Source organism: Colletotrichum aenigma (genome assembly GCF_013390185.1).
Source record: "Colletotrichum aenigma strain Cg56 chromosome Unknown KSG_Cg56_contig01, whole genome shotgun sequence".
Classification (NCBI taxonomy): domain Eukaryota; kingdom Fungi; phylum Ascomycota; class Sordariomycetes; order Glomerellales; family Glomerellaceae; genus Colletotrichum; species Colletotrichum aenigma.
In genome coordinates, this window is record NW_023500907.1 from 590,109 (window position 1) to 605,995 (window position 15,887).

The following is a 15,887-nucleotide window of genomic DNA, read 5'->3' on the forward strand; positions in this document are numbered from 1 at the left end:
GTTCCATGTCGTTGAAAGTTTAAAGAAGCCTCCGGTAAGTCACGAGGGGTAGATCACTGTTCAGACACGACTCGGTCGCACCGATAAGATGTTATTGCGCTGGGCATCATCGTGGGATTGCCTTGGACATCACTGCTTTTCTTTCCCCACGAGGCCTCCCCCCCTTAATCTAGGTCTGATCGGGGAGACTTGCTCGAGAATGAAGCAAGGCAGAAGTTTGTGATACCAGATAGAACTCCCCCTTCCCACCGGTTATGTGCGCCCGTCTCGTCGTCATTCATGTTTGCTGCAGCATCTCTCTTCCCCGCACTCGGCCTTGGTCCTCCGCGCCCAGGCTAGCCAACCCCGCGCCGGTGCCAAGCTTCGGTTCCGTTCATCGTCTCCTTGCTAGCCCCGGCCATGTCTTTGGTGTTTGCCGCCGCCAAGTGGGCAGTCGTTCGTGTTTGTGCCTGTGGTAGCGCATAAGCTGTTGCTGGCTCCAAGTCATATGACACGATGTTTGTCGACGAATCGCGCCATGGGCGGTTGGTATCGTTGTTGTATGATAGAGTCAGTGACAGGCATGCCTCAAGGGCACGAAGTCGACTGCCGGGCCTTCTCGAAGCGTTACACCTAACTGGCTACAGAATCTCTCTGAAAACTTCCGAGACCCACGTGCCGTCCGCCGTGGATTCTGCGCCTCCGCTTCGGAGGTGACCACCTGGTGGAGGCGGTCTCGGGAACCGGCTTTAGACCGGCTGATCGACGAGCATGGAAGGCAAGCCACACCCTCGGATCTGGTCTGCGTCAAATTAAAACGCTTAGTCATTGATGGCGTTGAGTCTGCTCGCCAATTGTTATCGCAAGATGGTTCTTCCGCCGGGGGAGACGATGACGGCCCTGGGCTCAACAACCATTCAACCAAGCCGGCGACCGGTTGTTAATCAGAAGTCTGATTTTGTGAGCTCAAATGTGATTCGTGGAGCAGTGATCTCGAGGACACCCCAAATGCATCGGTGATCTTGATCAGATCGTTGCTTCGTACAACGTAAGCACTCAAAATGGAAAACGAATCGCCCATCAGCTTGCCAACCGCATAATGCAAGACATGTCAACCAATGGATGACCAATTTTTTCGCGTGCTGCTGACTATCCTACATGTTCATCCAACGCTTGTCAGGCTCAAATCCTCAGATTTCTTGGACGAACAGGGGGAGGGTCTTTAGCACATTTGGTTGAGTCAGGTTGCGTACATGAGATGAATATGTTTACTCGCTCTGCGAAGACATTGCAGAAAACGCCATAGTATTGCCTCCAGCTTTCCTATCATGTTTGTCGCGTGGAAATGGAAAAGACTCAAATGGGTACTCTCGAATATTGTTCCCTTCGTATTCGGATTCACTCAGCCGGTCAAGGGCGCACTCCTAATTCCGAGGCTGTTCCCACTTCAGCAGGTCGAGAAAACCGGGTCCAGAGTCAGTGACCGAAAGCTCGACGAGCACAATTGAGCAATCTCTCGGGCTGTTTTTGAGAGAACCATTCGAAGGATTGTGTGAGGTTGCCTCGCGTTTACGACGCCGGACCTTAGAGCAGTCGCAACGATGGATTTCATCATTTCCAATATCCACTTTCCTTCCGTTTTTGAGAAATAAGCCAATCACATGTAGCTAGATGAGGGTCACAATGCTGCGCTGCTATGATTTGAGAGCGCATTCGTATTCGGATACAGCGCTCATGGCTGGCTTCCTTATCGTTATCACGTATTCGTTTCGCCTACTTGGCTGTTAATCATCGATGCTATTGTCTGTTGAAAGGAGAGTGAGGTGCTATCGAAGCAGTTATAAAAGAAAACAACTATCTCTCCAAGATGCTTGAGCATGATCTGATACACTAACCCTCAGAATCGCGTTGATCACTCTGCCGACTCCTTAGACTTTCTACATTTCTTTTTTCCAACGCCAACTCCATTCTGCTTCAATATGGTGGAACGATCAAAACTGGGCCAAGTGCTTCTTGCTAGAGATGCTACTTTTGAGCAGATCCTTCACAAGGGAACGTCGAAAGGCAACGTTAGCATGTCAGCAATGTTGAAAAAAAGACCACGAAGCTCAGAAGGCTGCGACGGAAGACTACTTCAGGCATTGGGACAACAAGCTCAACGCTAAGAAAGAGACGAAACAGGATAGAGAGGTAAGTTGAACAAGTCAACCGCCGTGCGGGATTTTCCCTCTGACCCGCTTCTCGCCAGGCCCGAGCCGCAGAGTATGATTCACTCACGAGGCAGTAAGTCGATGCCGTAACTCTTCTCGATATTCGGACAAATGCTGAACATCAAACCATCAGATATTATAACCTGGCGAGTGATTTCTACGAGTATGGCTTTGGCCAAAGCTTTCACTTCTGCAGACCTGCCATTGCCGAAAGCTTCAAACAGGGCATCGCCAGACATGAGCACTATCTCGCCCACATGATCAACATCAAGAAGGGGATGAAGGTCCTGGACGTTGGCTGCGGTGTGGGTGGCCCTGCCCGCGAAATTGCCAAGTTCACGGGCGCATACATCACTGGACTCAACATCAATGAGTACCAGGTGGAGAGGGCCGCCAGGTATACAAAGACAGAGCGTATGGATAAGAACGTGCAATTCGTCCAGGCCGACTTCATGGTAAATTCAACCATGTTCAAGAAGATCTTCCACGCGACTTCTCTAATGCCAATGATCTAGAACATCCCCTTCGAGGACAACACTTTCGACGCCGTCTATGCCATCGAAGCCACGGTCCACGCCCCATCTCTCCAAGCCGTCTACTCAGAAATCCACCGCGTTCTCAAACCCGGAGGCGTTTTCGGCGTCTACGAATGGGTCATGACCGAGGCCTACGACAACGATAACCTCTCCCACCGCAAGACGCGTATCGATATCGAGCAGGGCAACGGCATCGCCAACATGGTGAAGGCGTCCGAGGCCCTGCGCGCCTTCGAGGCCGCTGGCTTCGAGATTCTTGAGAACGAGGATATGGCGGATAGGCCGGATCCAAGCCCGTGGTACTGGCCCCTCGACGCCGGAAGCTGGCGGCACGCACAGACAATGGGAGATCTGCTGTACACCTTCCGCATGACGGGACTAGGAAGGATGGCGACGCACGGGTTTTTGAGTGTCATGGAGATGTTGAGATTTGCGCCGCCTGGGATGACGAAGACGTCAGACAGTTTGATCCGCGCGGCTGATGCGTTGGTTTTTGGTGGGAGAGAGAAGATCTTGTCGCCGATGTATCTGATGGTTGGGCGGAAGTCAGACAAGACGGAGTGACAACATTCACCCATACACATTCTGAGAACACAATCAGGAAAGAGGATAGATAATGCAAGCAGCCCTAACAATACATCCATGACTCAAACAATCTTGCCCCTCCGCCTCCTGGTTGTCGGCCAGAAGTCCATGAGGTCCACACAAAACCATCACCACAACTTCAGCAACGAGCCAAAAAGACTCCAATCCAACCATAGAAGCAAAAGATTGGACGAACAGGGAATCGAACCCTGGACCACTCACATGCTAAGCGAGTATTATACCACTAAACCATTCGCCCACCGGTTGATTTCGCCCGGACTTGAACCGGAGACCTTCAGTGGAACACGGGGAACCGTCGAGGTGACGATCCAGAATGTTAGACTGACGTGATAACCAACTACACCACGAAACCATCTGGGATTGTTGAGGAGTTCTATCCCCGGCGGGTTCATGATGCGAGCCCTTGGTGCAGTCTGTGGATCTCGTGAATTAGAAGCTCCGGTTGGACGCCTTCATTGGGGCTAACGGAACCACGCCCCGTTTGGAGGTCCACAATCCCTGCACAAGCAAGGGTTCAAGGGTTCAGGTCCACTGAAGCAACATTCAAATCTTCAGAATGTGGAATGGTGGATTTGAGGCCGATGAGAGACGTTAGGATCCCCGGTTGTTTCGGTGCCGAATGATCACGTTTTAGCACAGAGGTAACACATGCAGATGAACAGTGTATGTCTATAAGCTGGATTTTCTACGAAACCCCTCTCAAAACGTTTGTCCAAGTACTAATGCCACTTTCATTGTATTTGCTGAGGCTGGCAAGCCCTTTGATTAGGCACTGGATTCATGTATGCCTTCGTTGGTGTATAATTCTGCCTTCCTCAACTAAGGCATGCTGGCTCCGTCAAATCAACTCCATCACTCACTGAAGATTGAAAAGGGTATTCCAGTCATCTGTGGCCGGGGCTGTTCTTGGGTTTAAATGCAGAAAACACGCCAAAGAACCTCAACCTCAAACTCAAGACCGCAACAATAACTAGTGTGACCAAAAGAAAGTTGACCGTAAAACTGCCTTACTCAGTCTATTCTCTACTGATTCGACGTCCTTCTACTACATTGCCATGGCCCACGTTATTGAGAATTTCTTTGCGATGGTCTCGGTTAGAGGGTCGTTGAGAGACGTGTAATACGAAACTCCAGTAGCACTGGGCCATCATGATAGTAAGTTAAAGTTCGTTTGACATTCAATATCTCACCATAACACTCTGATTTGACAAGGGATAGAAGTTCATAGTGCTGAATCATATACCAAATCGTCTGATGGATCAATCATTGTTGCCTTCAACATTCAAGCAACCCATTCTATTGCTTCGAATGTGATACAGGAATCATCAAATCCTAAGGAAATGCGTGCTAACGGGCGAGATACACAAGTGACGGGAATAATGTCGATGGTGATCAACAGATGTGGACGGCAATTTACAGGCTGATGAATCATTTCGACCCTGACGATTCGAGAAAGATGTGCTTCACAAGTGTCGCTTATAAAATAGCATAAGATCGGAAGATCCCCTAAAACAGCTTTTCATAAGACCCCCCTTTGAAGATCCCTCCTTCAAATACATAATACACCAGTATGATATGTTACATCAACTCCACGAATGGGTTTCCGGCCTTCTGCGTGACTATATCATCCGATTCCCTGTTGAAGGCAGGGTCAGTCCAGTGTTCAAACCCACCAAGCTCAAGACCTTTGTCTTACCCTTTCATTTCTTTTCGTCGGCCTTTGGTGCCGCTGATTTGTCCACGATCGTGACATTCAAGTGCAGTTGATCCTTCAACGCTATACTTGATACCGTGATGTGGTAGTTCAGAGTACCGGGATATGTGTAGCCAACAGCGGGATCGTTGGATGGGAACATCCAAGCCGAATTTGTGGTGCCGTCGTTGTACTTCGTCTTGTAGTGTGACTGGATGGGTTTGAAAAACCCTCTTTCAGGCGACTCGATACCGACGCAAAATGACTGTAGTGCCTCCATATCCTGCCAACAAAGTGCGACATCATCTTGCCCACTCTTGCCGAAATAGCACCCCTTGTTCCATGACATGAGTTGTTTGCCATCTCTCATCTCGAGCGTACTGCTGGTGATATCTTCTCTCATCTTGACATCTGGTGCGGTCGGGTATGTGTGTTCGAGTAGTGTAAAGTTTACCGACGCGAGATTCGCGAAGGTGATTGAATGATCCGGGTTGATCATCTTGACGCCTGGCGGATAGTAATGCATGAGGTGACAGAGGGAGGGTTTTTCGACTACGAAAGGGTTTTATGGAGGCGTCATCTCAGCACGTCTTCGCTCGGTTCTCTTGGCGAAAAAACGAATTCAAAAAATTGTCTGGGGAAATTCCTCGTGAACAAGGCAGAGACATGCAGCCGACTTTGTTGGCTTTCGAGGCGCCTTCACGGAGCTGGTTCTCCGCCCGAAATTGGAATTGCTTAGTGTAGAAGACCGCTTCCGGTGGAGCCAGACCCCTAGCTGCGGTCGGTGACGTTCGTGTGGCTTGTCCTTGCGTTGTTCTCGGTGGCTCGATTCATGCTGGATGCGAGAACCCGAATGCCCGATGCGGCCATAATGTCTTGGTTGTCCGGATGCAGTCCGGCAATTCTTCATGCTGAATGAGTGGACGGGGCAGGCACGATCTAGGTAGTGGCTGCTTAGCTGTGGCTCATTGGAATGTTGATGTCACTGATGTTGTAGATGTCTCTGTAACAAGAGTTTCACGCCGAGAAAAAAAATCTATGGAGCAAGAATTGCGGCGAGTAGTTCCATCAAGCATATTCAATTGCCTTTAATCATTCGCGTATGGTCTGTCGCTCATGATCCCTGTCAGTCAGTTGTCTAGTACCATGAGGTCGGGTTCACGACCAGCAAAATGCTTTCTTTCAGGGACTGAGACATCATAATGGGCTTTTCCGCCTCTGGCAATTTCTTAGAAGAACAACACCGCCACGAGAAGTCTCGAATACGGACGGACGGTGACTTGGTCTTGGTCACAGGTGCACATTTAAGCTCAGTGATGTAACACTAGACGTTATTTCCATAGGATCGGATCACCTTCTGTCTAGTGTGCTCGGGATCGTCTTCACTCAGCTCTAGTCACGAGGAAAAGGTATGCATAAGGCTTGGAAAACTACAGACATCCGCTGAAGAGGCACGCAAAAACGCGTTTACAAGCACAAATAAGTTCAAGGGGAATTATGATGCTTCATTATGATAAGCAGTAATTATTTGTCTACGCTGAACTTGGTATCCGTATTCCGCCCAATACACTTACCATGGGAATATCAGGTCTCCAGACATGTCCCAAGCTCCGATAGTAAGTCCTCGGCGGTAATGTCAATACCACCAGCCATCTTGTCTTCGATACCGAAGGCCAGGAAAAGAGTGTCGTCCATGTATCCATGATACCTTTGTCCCTTCGTCTTCCAGCTCATCGACGTTACATAAAACATGTCAGACGCCCCAGTGTCCTTCTTCTCCCGACCGTGTATCCATATGGGTTTCTTCGAGACAGCAAAGACTTCGAAGGGCGCTTTTTGCCGGAAGACCATGACGTACGGTTCATACTCGCTGTGGAAGTGATAGAAAGTCTTGTGCTGGAAGATCGTGAAGATGAATGTGTTGTCGCTGGTAGGTTTGCAGTTTACGTCCATCCGTTTGCAGAACGTAATGCTCAGGGAGTTGGTCGCCTGATGAATGGACTCCAAGTCCGGCGGCAGCTTCGGCATGTATCTCTCCAAACATGCCTCATCTCCGGGGGCTAGAAGCGCCAGGTCCGGCCCCACAGAGCCGTCGAGGTTGAGCTTCGAGAACACTCTCTTTGGCGCCACGTCGTGGTGCACGTACACGGCACCATCCTCATCCCAGAATGGGAACCAATTCTTTTCCATGGTCCCCCAAGGCGGTGGGCGCTGTAGCTCAGTGCCAGTGCTGAAGCCCTGATCCAAAGACATCTGGAACCCCCAGTTGCCCAGCGTTCGGAAATCTTGCATGAATTGTCCGAAGCAGCAGTATAGCGAGTTGGAGCCAAAGGTGATGAATGGTGCCTTCGGACCATGGAAGACACGAGCATCGTGAGGCCCAATGTTCATGGCGATGTAGGCCAGTTTGGGGGGACATTTATCATCACCACTATTGGTGGCAGCGATTGGAAGCGTCGTTGGTGCCTCCACGCAGGAGAGGCCTTCCATGCTGAAGAAAGCATTGCAGACCAGCTCGAAATGTTCTGCTGTCTTGTCATCGTGCATCTTACGCCTCTGCGCGACAATGATGTATGTGTTGTCGAGAGTAGGATGGGGCAAGATGTTGGGATTCATGGCATCTTCGTCGCCGAAGTGTATGGGGAAGAACCTCTTGTCGAAGGTAGATATTGAGAAGACCTCATGATGTGTCGACTCCGTGGCAATCGGGATAGAATCCGAAGGCGGTGTCGGTGGTAGGACGGTGGGAGGGACCGCGATGGGGGGCTCTGTGTCCTCCGGAGCGGGTGAATGCGCGGCAGCCGATGGGGCCGGCCGGGAGTGAGGTTTGAGCTCATCGGCTTGCCTCCAACTCGGCGCAAAGATGTGATCGAACCAGGTATTAAAACCTGATGAAGAGTCTCTAAAGTCGAGACATCGAATGCCAATGTAGACAAGGAAGAGAAAAGGCCCAACAATGAGGACGACACGCTTGAAGTCGCGAGCTAGCATCGCGAGGGGCTGTCCGCTCACGCCGAGGGTCGGATGCTCATTTGGCTGTGACTTGCAGCATTCGGGGTGCTCGGGTTGCAGCGCGTCAATTGCAATCGAGTAGCTTCTTGTTGCTGATTCTAGTTCTTCGACTCAGGCTTGACTGCGTGGTACGTACGGAGAAGAAGGTTTCCGGGTTTACGGCACAAGTGTTGCTGTGTCTCTCCACAATGTTTGTTGGGTCCCAGTTTCTTCCCCGCGGTTCATGATTGCATCGCAGAACAAGAGCTCCAAGGAATGTGGGGGACGGGGATACATGGACTTTGTGATTAAGCTAGTGGGAAAAAGACGGGGAAGTTCTCGGGGAGAGGTGTGCCGCGTGATGTAGATCGGTGGGCAAGCAAAAAATGAATACGACCTTGGACGTTGGGGTTTCCCCTCACTTGAGAGCTTCTATCCCCTGTTGGTCGACCCCCAACCACCCACTTTGCTAGCACGGGAGGGTCAGGTAACATGGCGAACTGGACGAGCGGAAACTCTGCATGCTGATGGAGGTGTTCCTGAGATAAGCGTCCCGAATTGAAGCAGTGATTCGCTGTAGTCCAGCAAGCAGCTCGCTGATTCAAGCATGTGAGCATGTGAGGGCCTCGGTGAACAGCAAAACGCCCCTGGTCAAGTCGCAATCACTCCCCCTCACGAACATCCCACACCATTACCCAATATAGGAATCCATCCGTCCTTGCAGCGTCATTGGGTGTGATACGGCTGCACGTCGATGGAAGGCTGCACATGTGGGAGATTAAGGTGTGCAGCTCAAGCAGAAGAGCTGTCTGCCTGTCAAAGAACTTTGGGTGGGGGGAATGTTCAGCCCATCATCAGAAAAAGATTATCGAGGCGAGACTTTTATTGCGAAGCGGTCTCGGAGGCGTCAGCACTTGTTCAGCCCATCGGCCCGCGTGGCGAGCACGCTGTGCCTGCACATTGGACGTCTTAGAATTCGACTAGAAGGCGGGATTCACTCGATGGTTTGGAGTGCGACCAATCCAATCATCCAATGACATTATGCTGTACCAAGCTAGGTGCGGCTGCGCCCTTGCGACTTTTAGTTTCGAGACGATGTAGTCCAATAATAGCGGGCAAGTGAATGAATTGGTGTACACTGATCATTAGCTATTTCCTAATTGCCGGTGTCCGTTGTTGTCTCGGCCTCTCCGATCAACTAGCTAGTAAAACATGTGCCATAAAGCCGGAATCCGCACCGTTCGATCAAGCTTTGGTTGATGGTGTTGGTGCTGGAAGAGTTTTCTTGTACAGCCACTGCGCAAACTTGACGCTTGGCTCATCAATCAGCCTCGTCACCATCTCTGCTAACCACAAGGTGAGCGGGAGAAGGATCAGATGTGGTAGCACGAAGGCCGGCTCCAACCCGAGCGGCCCAGCCATGGGGAGCGGGAATTTGTCGACCAGATGCGCCAGGTGTTGCCTCTCGGAGTCCTTGTGCCAACCCACGGCAGTGTAGATTCGGTCGCCCAGTGTTCCAAGGACAGGTCCGTGAACGAGGTAGAGAGCGAAAGAGATGCGGCCGAGATATTGGCAAAATCGTGTCTCGAAGAAGCGCCGCAGCCACCAAATGCGAGGGACGCAGGCGACTAGCAAGGTGGCAGCCCAGAATAGGTAGAACCACTTGTAGTCGAAGACGGCCTGTGGCTTCAATAGGGATAAGTAGTACCATCCGCGGTTTTCGCGCATTTTGTTGACGTCGCCGGTGTATGACGGTACTCCTCCGAGGTACATCGAAATGACGAATAAGTGATAGTAGATGAATGTCTTTGCTCCCTTCAGCTTGTCGAAGATTGCGGGTAGCTCATCCTTCTTTGCCAGCAAGTCGAGGTCGCAAAGCATCATGCCCGCGACGAACATGGCTCCGTACCAGCCGTCGGCAATGTACATGAAGTAGAAAGCCAGGCCAGCTTCGCACCATAGTCTTGCGTTTCTGGTGCAACGTGAAAACGCGAGCAGCGCGGTGTAAATGATGACGGATCCCTTCATCTCGACTGGAATAGACCACAGGTGAGGGTTCCAACTGAAGAAAGGGCCACCACCAGCCGTGAACACGAAACTGAAGTTCTTTGCCTCGCAGTACCATGCCCAGACGTCCTCTCTCCAGGTTGACATGCGGTCAATGTTGTCGACCCAGATGTCGAACATATGGAGAAAGCTCATGAAGATGAACGTCGTTGCCAACAGAGGAAGATAAAGCCGAAGCCATCTTCTGAAGAGGGCTGAGCCAACATTTTCAGCAAGCTTTGCGTGGTCTCCAGCTTGTATGAGACTGAGAGGCTTTGCGGACAGGACGTAGCCCGAAATGACGAAGAAAACGGACACCGCGAAGTGGCCGCCGGTGAAGAAGTGCCTGATTCCGGGGAAGGCGATTACGTGGAACTTGTTCTCATAACCGAAGGCATTCTCGAAGATGCGATTCTGAACGTGTGGCTCATGAGCCCACAGTTGGTTGTGGTGGATGTAAACCAGGAAGGCAGCGAAGCCTCGAAGACCGTCAAGATATGCCGTCGGCCGCAATGTTTCTGACTGTTTGGTATCTTTGATGGGCCAGAAAAAGGTGCCAAGACTTGAGAGGTTAAGCCGCGATGGTCGCCTCGTCCGAATAAGTGTGGCCGGCTTCCAATCTGACTCTTCCGAGAGCCATTTGGACTTGTCGCACCACGATGGTTTGACCTCGTCCCAGTCCGTGCTGTCAAGAATGCCCTCGTTTCTGGGAGACATCTTCACGAAAGGCTGATGTGTAGATGCTGACAGCAAAGTGATGCGAGGACGATGGTTTCAGCCTCAAGTTGTCAACGATGCGTGCTTACGGTCGTGTGCTGCCGCCCGAGGGGGTGATGGTGCAGGAAGAGTGCTTCAACCCTTGCCTGTCCGGCGGAAGACTTGATTTGGGAAAAGAAGGCACAGCTCTTTTCAGTATCCACGAGTCTTGCACGGGCACATCGGCAGTTGTGGAAGCAGAACTGCACTTACACGGCGATCGTCCGGCTTGGCGTAGATCCTTGTGGTCAATTGGCCTGATAAAATCCACATGAACCAGTTCGTTGTCGACGGGTTGTTCGTCCAGAGTTTCACGAGCCAAAACAAAACTCAAAGACCAGCTGAACGATCAAGAAGATTCCGAGGTCAATAACGTGAAGGATGCGGGGTGGCGGGTTGAGTCTAAGACGGTTGGGCAATCAGGCGTCTGGGGGGCCCTGGTCCAATATGCGGGGGATAGACCGGGGTAAAAGTGCGGAGAGCCAAACTTTGACCAACAACGAATTTGGTTCTTTTAGCTGGCGTAAGATGAAAATCACCAGATTTCCCTCACTCTGACGTAGATGCCATTCGTCGGTTGCGACTAGACCGGGCGTCCCTGGCAGGGCCATCGTGGGCAACGTAGCATTACTCGGCTCAGCTGGGTAGTGTGATCCGGACATGTGAATGACCTCGCCCGACTCAAGGACTCGGCCGGTTTGAATCCTTTGAGTTGTGAGAAATTTGCTGCCCTCCCTCCTGATTGGGAAGCTTCACCGCGCCTTGCTCCCCTGACTATCGTAGCCGTTGGTGCCGGCATGCGGCGGTGGTGAAGGATCGACCCAATAGACGCTCGAACAAGCTCAACGTCCCGGCGCTATTATGGCGCCAAATGCGGGTGGCCACAAACGAGTGGTCCTCATTTCCTCCCCGCAATCTAGATGGCTTCGATCCACCGTTCTTTTTACTCTCCGCTGCTAGAGGTGGTGGCTGTTCGGGGTTCTTTTGCCAAGGCGAATGAGAGCGAGCACCGTTGAGCACACCTCTCTAGTGTTTCTCGTATTGTGCAGACAGACAAGAAGAAGCAACGGCGAACTTGATTAGACAACTGCAGCGGCGGCGGTGGGGTCACACAGGATGCCGAACTGTCACTCGTTGGATAGTAAGGATGAACACGATGCGACTTCAGCCAGGCGACCTCGGCCCTTCCTCCCACTTCTTGGCCCTTGTATCCCGGCCTGTGATAATGATGCGCCGTTGGTAGGCGAGTGGGGGATTGGGGGTGGTCGGAAGCGAGAAGGGCAATCCCCGCCTCGACCACTAGGAATACCTATGGTCGTGTGCCTGCATGTTGGGAGCTCCTCAAATTTCGACATGCATCCTGCTGTTCCTTGTTCTTCTCTTATGCTCGTCGCATCTTCGCCAAAAGCTTGGTCTTAAAGCTTCTTTGGTTGAACACCTCCACCAGACTTCGAGCTTTGGACGACTGCAGTCAACATGTCGTCGCCCATCATGAGTCCATTGAGTCCATTGAGTCCATTGAGCCCAACAGGCTCCAAGGCAAACATCTTCCGGAATAGGGTTCCAACTCAGTTGCGGCGATGCATTCCCTTGTACATCGCTTGCGTTTGCCTTATCCTCCTGATTCTCAACGTCGACATGATCGGTTCAGTGCCCAAGCCGGTTCACCTGTCGAAGCGCAGCGGCACAAGGTCAACACGAGGCTTCCCCAAGAAGATTTGGCAAAGTTGGAAAGTTGCGCCGTTCTCCTTCGAGGGCGAGCAGATTCTTACAGCCAGAACATGGACGGACAAGAACCCCGGCTTCCGTTATGAAGTCCTCACCGACACTAACGACATGGAGTATGTTGAGGAGCACTACGGCCCTGAAGGCCTCGATCGCCCAGACATTGTCGACATGTACCGTCATGTCAACGCAACTATCATCAAGGCGGACTTACTGCGGTACATGATCATGTACGCGGAGGGCGGCGTCTACGCCGACATTGACGTCGAGGATCTCCGTCCTGTTAGCAGATGGATTCCGGAGAGATACAAGGAGGAGGATCTTGACCTAGTCATCGGTGTTGAGATTGATCAACCTCATTTCAAGGACCACCCAATTCTCGGCAAGAAGTCGATGTCGTTCTGCCAATGGACTTTCATGTCTCGCCCTCGTCATCCAGTCATGCTGAAGCTGGTTGAGAACATCATGGCATGGCTCACCGACGTCGCCAAGACCCAAGGAGTCTCTATCTCCGAGATCCAACTCGACTTTGACGAGGTCATCAGTGGTACCGGCCCTTCTGCTTTCACCAAAGCAGTTTTGGAAGTCATGTCTTCGAGATCTCGCCAAGGACCCATTACATGGGACATCTTTCACGACATCGACGAGTCCAAGGTGGTCAGCGGCATCTTGGTCCGCGACGTTGAGTCCTTTGCTGCTGGCCAGGGCCACTCCGACTCTGGCAACCACAACTCCAGAGGTGCGCTTGTCAAGCATCATTACCACGCATCGAACTGGCCCAGCCGCCACCCACGCTTCAGGCATCCAATCTTCGGCGAGGTCGAACGCTGCAACTGGAACATCGAGTGCGTCATGAAGTGGGATCAAGACATTGCCGCCTTCAACGCTCTCTCTCCTGATGAACAAAAGCAGAAGGTCGAGGAGCACGAGAACCTACAGAAGTTCCAGCAGAAGCAGAGCGAGCAAAAGCCGATCGAACAGCCGCTACAGTTCCCTCCGCAACAAGCTCTTCAGCCCCCCGCGAACCAAGAGGAACTAAAGTTGAAGTGAAGTAGCGGTCACGGTTTTCTCGACTCAAAGGTTTCGATTGATACGTCCGACATAGACAACGCCACAAAACATTTGCCACGCCAAGATGCGTAATTCAGCATCACAACTTGGTTGCGGCAGACACGAAGCGCAATGATTGCAGAGCAGTTTTTTATTTACACAATTGACGGCGCTCGCCCCCGGCGGATGCCTTGAGTGACGCTGGCATAGTCCGATTGTAGTTGCTTTGCAGCCCTGGGGGCTCTTCGGAGTGAGCAAATGGTCTCCTTCTGCTTGATAGGAAACATGAACACTAGCATGGATAGACAGATATACAGCTGAGGATGATACACAAGGAAGCACGCGCGAAGATACCCTTCGAACCCCTGTACATACCTTTGGCAGAAAATCTTGGCACTTGTCGCGATGCCGTGAAGCATCGCTGGAATAATGACGATGTCATAAAATCAAATACCAATGAATGCTGCAATGGATTGTCACAAAAGTCTTGCCATGGAATCACTTGGTGACGAAGTGATGGAGGCCTATGTGGCTCAGAACTGAAATGGTGTGTCAGTTGAGCGGCCCGTGTAGGGTTGGAAAGGCGTGTTGTGTAAAAGATTTGAATAATAAGTTGAAAAAATATGTACAAGTAAGCTATATACGAAGTTTATGCGCAGAGTTCACATAGCCACGAATATTTCATGACATATCCCCTATATACAGTCTCCCTCTTGCCACTTTTGACACAGTCTTGGTTAAGTATGGAGTTATCATCTCCCTTTAGAAAGTCAACTTCTGGCCGGCCTGTCCCGGCACAGTGGCAACAACGTTGGCAGAGCCGAGAAGGCTGTAAGAGTATCCGGGCGAGTTGGCGTTCATAGTACCGACGGGGGCAGTGTTGGCAGCACCGCCAAGATCATTGTCGATGGCAACAGCGTAACCGACAATGTCGGAGTCTTGGGTGGTGATGGGAACCGAGACGTTCTTGAAGACGTTACTCTGAATGAGGACCTGCGCGCCTTGGCGGGTGTTGATGGCAGAGTTTCCGCTGCTTGCTGTCAGTACTGATCCTGAGATACGCCGGGGAGGAGCGGAGGCATACTTGAGATAGTAGGAGTTGTAGATGTGGCCAGTGCCGAAACGCAGAGACGGGCCACGGGAGCCGAAGTTGGCCCAGTAGTTGTGGGCGTAGGTGATGCGGAGATGACCCTTGTCCTCGTCTCCGTTGTTCTCGCTGTGGCCAATCAGAGAAGTCTTCCAGTGGTCGTGGAAGTAAGTGCTTGAGAACGTTAGTCTACTGCATCTCTTTGGATGAATGCCAACTTACTAGGAGATAGTCATGTAGTCAGCGGCGTGGGAAGCATCCACGAGGCCGTCATAGTAGTCCTTGTCGGAGACCAGAGCACTGGAGAACTCGCAGTGATCAACCCAGACGTTTGTGCTTTGCTAAGTGTTGACCAGGAATTAGTCCGTGTGTTACCACTAACACAGGCTCAATTGGCTCACCTCAATCTTGAGACCGTCGCCAGTCGAGGCAAGGACGTTGGTTGACTTGATGTTGCGCACAATGATGTTACTCTGACGACGAGCGTGCAGCCCGATGCCATCAAAACCTGAACTTGTCAACAACTATGTTTACCGATAGGTATTGGCATGATTTACCAGCTCCAGGGAGGCCAATGACAGACTTATTGCTACCAATGCGGACGTTGGCGGTCCCCTTGATGACGCCCTTGACAACGACAATCTTGGCAGCCGTGTCTTTCTCGTTCACAGCGGCGGTGAACTCGGCGAGAGATGATACAGTGGTGACGGTTCCTCCAGCACCACCGGAAGTCCTTCGTAGCTATTAGCAGTGCCAAGTTGATTTGCATTCCTGTTGATACTCACCCTCCATTAAGGGTGGCATAGCCTAGAGTCGCCTTGTCGGAGATTGATGCTCGCTTGACAAGGTGGGGCTTGTCGGCGACATTGTCGACAGTGGGAGTCGGCGTCGCGACTGCGACGCTGGCGAATAGCGTCACCAAGGCAGAAGTGAACTTCATGGTTGCTTTAGTGTCAAGGATGGATTGAAGACGAGGTCGAGGTTGCCAAGGAGTCTAGAACCAATTTGTAGAGCTTAATATTCTGAAGACGTGAAATATGTTTCATGCTACCAGCCGTCCCTTTATATACACGATCTTCGCAGTTCACGATCGGGCCCTTTTCCGTCTACATAACAGGGGCCTTCTGATCACGGCATTGCATTACAGACTCTGGTGATTGCGACACGGCTTCGTTGACTGGCTGGAAGTATTTCCGCTCTCTGGGAAA

At 51.5% G+C, this 15,887-nt stretch overlaps 5 protein-coding genes across 5 annotated transcripts; 2 read left to right on the top strand and 3 right to left on the bottom strand.

The window, feature by feature from the left end:
• Positions 1-1,958: 1,958 nt before the first annotated feature.
• ERG6-0 (Sterol 24-C-methyltransferase) lies at positions 1,959-3,289 on the top strand (the record flags this gene model as incomplete). The annotated part of the gene is made up of 5 exons (XM_037315428.1): positions 1,959-2,048; positions 2,092-2,169; positions 2,228-2,262; positions 2,323-2,644; positions 2,705-3,289. The coding sequence occupies 5 exons, from the start codon at positions 1,959-1,961 to the stop codon at positions 3,287-3,289; spliced, it is 1,110 nt and encodes a 369-aa protein (XP_037186113.1).
• A 3,319-nt stretch (positions 3,290-6,608) lies between these two features.
• On the bottom strand, positions 6,609-8,015 carry CGCA056_v000168 (uncharacterized protein; the record flags this gene model as incomplete). Its single annotated transcript, XM_037315429.1, has 1 exon — positions 6,609-8,015. One exon carries the CDS (start codon positions 8,013-8,015, stop codon positions 6,609-6,611), a length of 1,407 nt encoding a protein of 468 aa, XP_037186108.1.
• Positions 8,016-9,260: 1,245 nt separating this feature from the next.
• On the bottom strand, positions 9,261-10,778 carry CGCA056_v000169 (uncharacterized protein; the record flags this gene model as incomplete). Its single annotated transcript, XM_037315430.1, has 1 exon — positions 9,261-10,778. One exon carries the CDS (start codon positions 10,776-10,778, stop codon positions 9,261-9,263), a length of 1,518 nt encoding a protein of 505 aa, XP_037186109.1.
• A 1,677-nt stretch (positions 10,779-12,455) lies between these two features.
• OCH1-1 (Initiation-specific alpha-1,6-mannosyltransferase) lies at positions 12,456-13,592 on the top strand (the record flags this gene model as incomplete). The annotated part of the gene is made up of 1 exon (XM_037315431.1): positions 12,456-13,592. One exon carries the CDS (start codon positions 12,456-12,458, stop codon positions 13,590-13,592), a length of 1,137 nt encoding a protein of 378 aa, XP_037185077.1.
• A 762-nt stretch (positions 13,593-14,354) lies between these two features.
• plyA (putative pectate lyase A) lies at positions 14,355-15,619 on the bottom strand (the record flags this gene model as incomplete). The annotated part of the gene is made up of 6 exons (XM_037315432.1): positions 14,355-14,622; positions 14,677-14,853; positions 14,902-15,020; positions 15,081-15,187; positions 15,237-15,412; positions 15,465-15,619. The coding sequence occupies 6 exons, from the start codon at positions 15,617-15,619 to the stop codon at positions 14,355-14,357; spliced, it is 1,002 nt and encodes a 333-aa protein (XP_037185076.1).
• Positions 15,620-15,887: the final 268 nt, after the last annotated feature.